This window comes from Mesoplodon mirus (assembly GCF_964341445.2).
Source record: "Mesoplodon mirus genome assembly, chromosome: 18".
Taxonomy (NCBI): Eukaryota; Metazoa; Chordata; class Mammalia; order Artiodactyla; family Ziphiidae; genus Mesoplodon; species Mesoplodon mirus.
In genome coordinates, this window is record NC_138994.1 from 55,102,260 (window position 1) to 55,112,036 (window position 9,777).

Genomic DNA, 9,777 nt, shown 5'->3' on the forward strand with positions numbered 1-9,777 from the left:
TAGGAAGTAGTTATTTTCCCCAAATATAGATACAAAGCCAACCCCAGCATTTCCATAGAAATTAATGCTGGCTGTCCACTCTGTCACCCGTGTTAAAAAGAAAGGAGGGCCTCCCTGGTGGCGCAGTGGTTGAGAGTCCGCCTGCCGATGCAGGGAATACGGGTTCGTGCCCCGGTCTGGGAGGATCCCATATGCCGCGGAGCGGCTGGGCCCGTGAGCCATGGCCGCTGGGCCTGCGCATCCGGAGCCTGTGCTCCGCAACGGGAGAGGCCACAACAGTGAGAGGCCCGCATACCGCAAAAAAAATAAATAAATAAATAAAAAGAAAGGAATGTGGTCCTTAGTTAGCTCAAAGGACTAAGAAGAAAAAAATGTGATACACTTATGTCTAATTTATAAAAGATGCCTTTTCTTTCTTTTACTTTTCGGTGATTAGTATACAGAAAGATTAGACCTGTATAGAAAAAGAGGTGTTAGCAATTGATGAAAGACCGTTACAAATATTTAAAAAATTCTTATAGTTACTCTTTTGTATATCTAGCTCAAAATATGAATTTTCTAAATATATATTTAACACGTTCCCATCAATGTGTTACTATAGCATAAGAACAAGCTATAGTTATCTTTTCTTCTAAGAAGACATATTTCTTGCTTATTTACATTAGTGTCAGTAATTTTACAAATTCTGGTATAAAATTCGAGTCCTTTGCGTTTGTTCTAAAATTCCTTTCAGTACTTCACTTGGTCTTTTTTTTTTTTTTTTCAGGTATTAGGAACATCTTAATTTATGCTGTAATTATCTGTGTGCAAAAAGTCTTCACCTAGCCTATCTGGTTCTTCTAACAATCCTTTGAAATAGGCACGTTTACTGTTATTTTTAATTGCCAGATTAAGAACTGAAACCAAATAAGAGTTCTGATCCAAACAGACTGGAACCTGGGTCTTCTGATGTGCCTCACTGTATGTGTAACAAATGAGACTTCTGACAGCTTTGCCTTCTCATAGATGCATTAAGAGTTTTCTGACAGGTTTGCCATATGATATATGTGATAAACTAAGCAATGCAGATTCAGGGAACTTACTGTCACCTTGTGCAGGTGGTGGGAGGTTTGGATTATTATGTCTTTCATTTTTGTTGAATAACTTCTCACAAATCACCTAACCCATTTTTCCTCAGCTTCTCAAGAGCTAAAAGGGATTCAATCCTTTTATTATTTCATGAAAATATTAGGTTCCAGTTTGAGAAATCATTTTGGTGTTTAAAAAAATAGGTGACTTTTTAAAAATTATTTGTCAGCCTGGAACTATATCCCTAGTTGTCAAAATAAACCCTGATACCTGCCTTCAAGGAACTAATGTTTGAGCAGAGGAGATAGACATATAATAGATATATAAGTTATTTATATATGTTATTTAACTATAGTGTAATCTAATAAATTTTCCCCCTCTTAATTCACTGAATTTTGGCCAATAACACTTTTTATTTAGGATTTTAGCTTTATCTGGAACCACCACAATTCACTGAAGCACAGTGCTTATTCATGCACTGCTGTAGAGAATCTTCAGCTTCTTCTGCCCTGCATGTTGTTTGTAACTGGCTGCATGCTTAACCACAGCATATCTAAAGGAATTTAAACTAGCAAGTCAGGACCACAGAGGTTTTTACCTTTATTTCACTTGGGTGGTGGCCTTTGGATTTCTGTCACCTCATGGATTTCTGCTTCTGTGCCCACTGAGAGTCAGAAGGGAAAGCCAGTGCTTAGGGGAATAAGAGAGACCAGGATGCAAAGCCTCCAAGCGGCCTTGATGAGCAGGAGCACAGCACCAAGGTCTGTTCACCAATTTAAAATATAGTATATGTACCAAAGCAAGATGGATCTGTCTCCAGTTGGGCAGTCAGGCTGATAATCTGAGAGTTTTTCCTATAGAATGTTGAGACCAAACCCTTCTCTACATTCTAGAAAGGTTTCTAGATTTATTTTCAGAGGGTTAAGAAGAATGCTGCCAAAATTCTCAAAAGTGAGAATTATGCTTAGAAACCAGGATACTGGTATCATTCTGTTTCATACTAACCTGGCTTTTTTCAAGGTGCTATTTTTTGGTATAAATATAATGCTTTTTAAAAAAACCTCCAAGATTTTTATGTCAGCTTCTCCTTAGATCCTTAAATAAAACACCTTTGCTGTGAAGTTTAACTTAGGAATCACCATCGTGCCACATTTACCTGTGTGTGATTTGTAGGGTTGGGTCACTAAGTAGGAAGAAAACATATACACAAAAACAGGTAATGAATTGAGATGAAAATTGAGTAAAAGTGGGACATCAGCCTCTCACATAGCATTGAAGTTTTGGGTTATCAGTGACAGTCCTAGGTCAGTGATACTTCAAGATTTTTAATTAAAAGGAACACAGGCTCATTAGGGAAGAAAATTAAAAATTCAGAAAAATAGAAGAAAAAATCACCTATAATCCCACCACTCTTAAGATAATCACTGTTTATTAACATTTTGGTGCATCTCCTTCCTATTTCTTTTCTTTATGTAGTTGAGGTCACAGTATGTGTAAAACTTTATTGCTTGCTCTTACCCTTAACATTTATTGAGGTGGCCAAAACGTTCATTCGGGCTTCCCCGTAAGACGTTACAGAAAAACCCAAACGAACCTTTTGGCCAACCCAATAAAATTTTATTTCGAGGTCTGAAGGTTACTTGCTTAACAAAACAGGAAATGGAATATTCTTAGTATGTCTTTGAAGAAAAACCTTCACCCTAGTGACTTACTCTGATTATAATTATATAATTTTAATTCTTAAGAATTAAACTGAACAGGCCCTTGTCCTCAGCTAGAAGCTTTGCCACCTTGCAGTGTGATGACTGCTCTGCCCCCCCACCCCCAGAATGAGCCGTAGTCCAGCAGTGGCAAGGCTGCACCAAAGGTGGTCACACAAGAAAGAGCCCCGGAGTGGAAGATTGCTGGCACAGGGCCACTGGCCCTCCAGTGGCCATCAACACTGTGTCCCTCCTGATGACCGTCCCCTGATTGTTTCAAACCCTTATCTTTAAAGTTCTAGTTTTGCCTGATTCTTACTTCCTATTGAGGAAATAAATAGATAAGGAACTATTGGACTTGAACTTTTAGGCCACATGCAAATTTGAGGAAATGGAAAGTCAAATACTCAGACAAGTTCATGATCACTTCAGATGGAAGAAGCTAAAAAAAACTGTCTTTTCCAATAAAAATATGGCGCCGCCCCACTGGAGATCAGGGGTTGCATGCTTTTTGGCTCTGAATTGCAGCCATCACATTTAAAAATGGAAACATCGGTTCAACCAGTGTTTGTTGAAAAAGACGTCAACTAGATCTTACAGGAAAATAAAAATGAATGATAAACGATCTTTGCCCTTCTAGATGCTTTTATTCTAGTAGAGAAAATATGACATATACACAAGTTGTGGTAATATAGGCAAAATATAAATGCCATATAAAAACAGGCAGCAAAAAGGGGAGGGAGAAGATAGTTCTGGCAAGAGACAGGGGAATGCATCATGAAAGAAACAGATGAGAAAAAATACGGGTTGCATTTTGTCTTGTAGAGATTGGTAAGGCAATTGAAAGAGCTGCACAAATACACGTTACAGAGTTCACGGCGCATTCAAGGGATGATGAGCAGTCTCCTTTCAATTTTGTTATTTCTTTTTTAAATAGCTCTGGAGCAGATGCAAATAAATATGCAGAAGAGAATAAAAATCATCCAGAATTCTGCTACCCAGAGAAAAGTTCTTTGAACATCACAGTGTATTTTCTTCCGTTTAGCTTTCTACCCATAGGATTAGATTGGAACAGATTCAAGAGTGGGTTCACTATGCTTGCCTCCCGGAGAGGCGTTGCTGACATTTTTAATGATGCACTCACACTCCCAGCCCAGTGCACTTTTTCATATGCCAGTGTTCCTTTGATAAGCTCAAGACAGCAAACCTCTATGGAGCCTGTGTAAATCAGACCAGGTGCCTGTAGATGCCTCATACTCTGAGTTGAATTCAAGGCTGAATCCAAACAAAGATGTGTGGCTCCTAGAAGGAGGTCATCACAGATCTATTTCCTGTTCAAGAACCAACAAACAAATAGCTGTGTGGGTCTATGTACATTTTCAGTAACATAAATACTTTTTGACTTGACGTACTATTTTTTGTCCAAAAATAGAAATTTTTCCATTGTCAAATTTACTGTTTATTTTAAAATTCAGACGGTACAGATAAGAATAAAGCAGGGAATTCCCTGGTGGTCCAGTGGTTAGGACTCCACACTTCCATTGCAAGGGACATGGGTTCAAGGAACTAAGGTTCTGCAAGCCGAGTGGCTCAGCCAAAAAAAAAAAAAGAATAAAGTAAAAATTACCTGAAATCACACCATCCAGAGATAACATTTTTTGGCAAATATTTTCCTAGCCTTTTTGTTTATTTGTTTATTTTCCCCTGTAAGTGGATTTTTCCCCCCTAATCCAAAATTATGGTCATTTTTCTGTATCAGTAAATACCAATCAGTACTTTACATTTTGATACAACTTGCTAAAATAGTTTTTGCTTTCCTATCAGTAGTTATGTCAAAGGTGGGTATAATTGGTCTAATTATTTTAGTAAATTTATTGAAGTGTGGCAGAAAAGCACACAGATGATAAATTTACAACCTAATGAACTTTTAAGAAGTAAACATACTTAAAAATCCAGTATCCAGATCAAGAAACAACATCGCCATCACCCCAAGAAACCATCCTCATGCCCCCTTCCAGTCACTTCTTCCCCAGAAGTAACCACTATCCTGTTACCTGTCTAATTTGTAATCTTTACTAATCTGATGAGTAAAAAATACCTTGTTTTTCCTTCTAGTTACTTTTATGAAGTTACTAATTAGATTATTTATAAAAATACATTGTAGGGCCCAGTTTGGGGAGGTTTAATCTCCTCCATGAGAGAAATAAATGGCATCTGTTTAAGGTACAGAACAAAAAATGACTTGCCAGAGTTGAAAAGAAGATCAAAGCAAAAATTCTACAGTATGACCGTTTTGATATATTATTTTCTCAGTAAATATTTGAGTTCCTTTGGGGTAGGCGCTATGATTTAAAAAATAAAAAGCATCTGCCTTTCTTTGAAATGATGAATTTCTGTACCTTCTGCAACTACAGAATATATTCTGTGTATAAACACCAGTAAGGCTACGTGGCTAGAAGCTGACCTCTGCTGGAAGCTTCTGTTATGATTTGGAGGAAGGCGTTCTAGTCTTTGGTGGCTGCTAGCCTTTCATTCAGCTCAGTCCTGCCTGCCTCTAGCTTTTCCTTGCAACTTCTCTGTTTTTTTTGTTTTTCCTTATGCTATTTTTCTGCCATGATAGCAAATTTTGCTTAACAAAGTGTGAGGTTTTCTGTGTGACAAGATCTTTGTAAACACTCTAGCAGCTGACTATTAAAATGAATGCAAAAACAATACACCAGGTTGTATCTTGTATACAAATCGTGAGATTCAGTCCTGGAGCTTAACACCACAGGAGAGGGGGTAACTGGCTGCTCTGTTTCTCTCCAGGAATTGACAAGGAGAATGTTGAACTCTCCCCTACCACTGGGCACTGTAACAGTGGGCGAACTCGTCATGGATCCGCAAGCCAGGTGCAGAAGCAAAGAAGCGCTGGCAGTTTCAAACGTAATAGCATTAAGAAGATCATGTGAAGCTTTCTTTCTTTCCTTTTTCAAACAGACTTAACTTATACGGGCTCTTCACTAGTGACCCCTCACCACCGTGCTGTGATGCTGCACTTCATGTTTTGTAATGAGCCCATCCAGTCTGCCATGTTGCCAGATGATCAACTCTTGGAAGCGTTGCCTAAATTTAATGCTGCTTTTTTCTTTAACTTTTTTTTCTTCTACTTTTGGTTTGTCTGGTTTAAGCAAGTGTTCAGAACAACTGCAAAGAAAGTGGGAGGTCAGGACACTTGAACTGAGAACATCCCAATTGTGAGAGAGGATGATTTCTTGAATACTGCTACTACTGGCCAGCTATGAAAGCCATTTGCACAGAGCTCTGCCTTCTATGTTTTCCCCTTCTTCAACATACAAAGTAAAGTGTCAGTCTTATTTACACACTTTTCAAGATAGAAGTTAATGGGAGAAATAATAATATAACCCCAGTATGTTTAATCTGACTTTTAGCTGTGGACTTTTTTTTACCTTACAAAACTGAAGAACCATAGAGGTCAAGCCTCAGTGACTTCATACCATAAAGCCACAGGCGAGGTACTTTGGGGGGTGGGGGAGGAGGGATTTAGTATTTTGTAGTGGGTTCTTAAGAAATACTAACACTTGAGTATTAGCAATAATTACAGGAAAATAAGCGTAACCACATGTATCTTAACATGACCGAATTAAAGAGATGAGTTCTGAGGCCTTATGCAAACTCAGTCATCCAAACTAGTTTATATTTTTCTCCAGTTGATTATCTTTTAATCTTTAAATATGCTAAAAGTCGTTTTCTGTTTTTGTAAGCCAAAACTATACTAAGTATAGTAATTATACGTGTTCCCCCTCCTCCTCTTCTTTCCTAAATAATTCCGAGCAGGGTAATCAGTGAACAAAGTGTTGCAAATTGTTCCTAGGAGGTAATTTCCGTAGATGGTTGCATTAGCTCCATACAAAATGGAATGGTACGTGACTATTAGAGTAGACGATGCTTTTATCTTGTTTAATAATTTTCCCAGAAACATAGAGTGTGGTGTATATTATCACAAAATTTTTGATGAGATGTATTTTAAATGTCTTGTAATCTTTCCTCTCCCCTCCAAAAAAATCAGGAATCTCTTTAGCAAAAACATTTGGGTTCTATATGATAGAATTGCATTTAATCACTGTGAAAAGACTGGTCAACCTGCATTATTATGACAATAGGGGACCTTAAGAGTTGCTGCTATACTGAATGGTATGGATTATCATGGCATTGGAATTTCCATAGTAATGCAGATCCAATTTCTTTGTGGTACCTGCAGTGTGCAAAATAATTTGATTTCAGTGAATATATTAGTATCTGGATGTCCCAATTTAGGACTAAACCATATTTATTACAAGAAGATATTATCCCCCTATTCCTGGGTTCCCTTTATATGTTAAGGTGTAATGGCTTTGGGAGAGAAGAAGAAACCTAGGGGAGGGAGAGTTTCCTGAAGTGCTATTTCATGAGTGGATTTCAGTAAATTAAATTCCACAGCTAAATCAATGGTACATTTAAATGTTCTGATCTTAATAATATAACACATTTCACATTTATCCACACAGTAACAATGTAATATGTTAATGTAAATAAAATTGCTTTTGATATTCAGAAATAACAAGAATTTAATTTTTTTAATTTGTTTACAGTCCTGGGAAAAGTAAGAACCGTTAGCCAAAATGAAAAAAACCTTAGTGTTAATAGTTATTTTGACACTGAATTGTTGGAAAATATTGAAGACAGGTGCAATTAACTAAACTTTTGTTTTTAACTATTGTAGACGCTTCATTAGAATAGAATGTTTATAATAACAGAGCAACTGAGACGATAAGGAATTAAGACTAGAGCTGAGTTTAGAAACAGATCATTAACAGCCCGGTGCCAAGGATGCCAAGCTGCTGGTAAGGTCCACGTTCCCCCACACCCCAGAGCTTCTGGGCTGGGCATCACGACTTCCTGGCTCCTGGAATAAAAGGCAGATGCAAGCCTTTAATCATTTTGGTTCCATGTTTTTCCCTCTTTGTTGTTGGTTTGGTGCAATGACAGTGGGTAGTGTTATGCTATTTTGCTTCTCCTATCAAAATAGAGGAACTTCCAAAGGTTTACCGTTAAAAATACTGATCTTTCCATAAACAAGTTTTCCAAGGTATGCTATGTCTTAAATTTATTCGTTATTTCCCTCTAGTGTAATGAATGGATGAATTCACTTGAAGTACCTCATGAAATTAATGATCTGCATTGCACAAATCAAAATTGAGCCTTCTATGAATTGCAAAAATACTTTTTACCCGTACATCCTGGGAATTTGAAAACTTATTAAGGTTTAAGATTTACCTTGTTTGAAGAACTTCTGCCTTTTGAGGAAAATCCAGCTTTCCAAGAAACTGAAATGCACATGAGATAAATCTCTCACCAGTATGCTTCCTCTGAGAAATGAAACTGTTTTTTAGGCCTCATACTTATAACCTGCACAAGAAATTCTGAAGTTCATAGTAGGTTGCCCATTTTGCATAATTGGATGTAAGTTCTATAAAGTAATTTGTTTGGGGTTTGTGGGTGTTTCCCCTGACTTTTTAAAAAGGAAAACATTAACTCACCATGTTTTTTGGCATGCATGATCTCCCTGTTTTATCACTGCCCTGTCCCAGGGGTGTGCCCTTGTTGACCAGCACCGAGACCCAGTTCACTAGCTTTGGGGGAAGTGGCAAGTACTCTGTCCTGCATCCACTCAGCACCTGTCCGTTACTGGGTGCCGGCTCTGTGCAGGTCCTGGGCCAGGGCTGAGGACACCACAGAGAACAGCCAGCTGCCACCCCCATGAACAGATGTCCTGGGGGAGACAGAATGTAAGCCGGCAACCCTCCCTGCTCAGTGGGTTTTAGGGGTTTTCAGTTTTGTTTTGGCTTTTCTGGTTTTTTTTTTTTTTGATTTTGTTTTTACATCCCACCCCCAACCCAGGCATAATGAGGCATGTCTTATTCAATGTTATGCAATGGACTTATATAAAAATTCACTCTTAGTGTCAGCCACACAGTTTTTTTTAATGCAGTATATTCACCTGTAAATAGTTTGTGTAAAATTTGACAGAAAAGTATATTTACTACACTGTAAATACCTGTGATGATATATTGTATTATTTTGCTTTTTTGTAAAGCAGTTAGTTGCTGTACATGGATAACAAACAAAAATTTGATTATTCTCGTGTTAGTACTGTTAACTTCTTCCTGCGACTGCGTTACATCATTTAAAGAAAATGCTGTGTATTGTAAACTTACATTGTATATGATAACTTCCTCTCTTTTCCATTCAGGCCCAAACTTTGGCAGTTCCCTTGTCTACAACCTCGTTAATATTGTAAGCAGTTGTACGCCAGCAGGAGAAATACTGCCCAACAGACAAAATCTACCATTGTAGGGGAAAACTGTAGAAATCCATTTCAGATCATTGTTGTTCCCGTCCCATTTTCCTCCCTGTGTATGTACTCCTCCCCTTTTTTTTAAGTAAAATGTAAATTCAACCTGCTCTAAGATGTGGGGAGTTATTTAATTTCTTCACGTGCATCAGCTCTGTTTTCTCACTTCCCCGCACTCCTCCCTGATCTTTTGAAACATTAAGGCCATTTCCTTTCTTTTAAGGATGTCTTGGGTTCTCCTCAAACCACCATCACCACCCCCGCTCCATGGGAAGGACCTTTCTATTTCCAGAACCTCTCTAAACGAAAGGTAAAATAATTTTGGTGAAATGTGTAGGGGAGAAAAAAGTTTCCCTTGAGCCTCCTGGGGTCTCTGGCTGAGTCTGAAAATTAAACTGATAAATTAATAGGAGAAAAGCATATACATTTATTTAATATAAATTTTACATGACACAGGAGCCTTCAAAAAGAGATGAGAAGACCCGAAAAAAACAGTTAAGCCTGAGTATTTCTATCCTAGGTTTGATGAAGAGTGAGCATTTGTGTAAAACTCTGATAGGTCAAAGACTATGAGGTAAGTGCGGTGAAGTGGGGGAAACCTAGCAAGCCCTGTTC

At 38.0% G+C, this 9,777-nt stretch overlaps 1 protein-coding gene across 6 annotated transcripts in view; it reads left to right on the forward strand.

Annotated features, from left to right (window-relative positions):
* The window catches only part of NF1 (neurofibromin 1), a 259,294-nt gene extending 250,023 nt beyond the window's left edge, over positions 1–9,271 (forward strand). For 5 of the 6 annotated variants that reach the window (XM_082603382.1, XM_082603380.1, XM_082603381.1 and 2 more), the window contains one exon: positions 5,577–9,271. In XM_082603382.1, coding sequence (XP_082459508.1) covers positions 5,577–5,719 — 143 coding nt within the window. In that variant the 3' untranslated portion in view covers positions 5,720–9,271. The remainder of the gene's footprint in view (positions 1–5,576) is intronic. The other variant, XR_014291882.1, reaches the window with a different exon arrangement.
* The last annotated feature ends 506 nt before the right edge of the window (positions 9,272–9,777 follow it).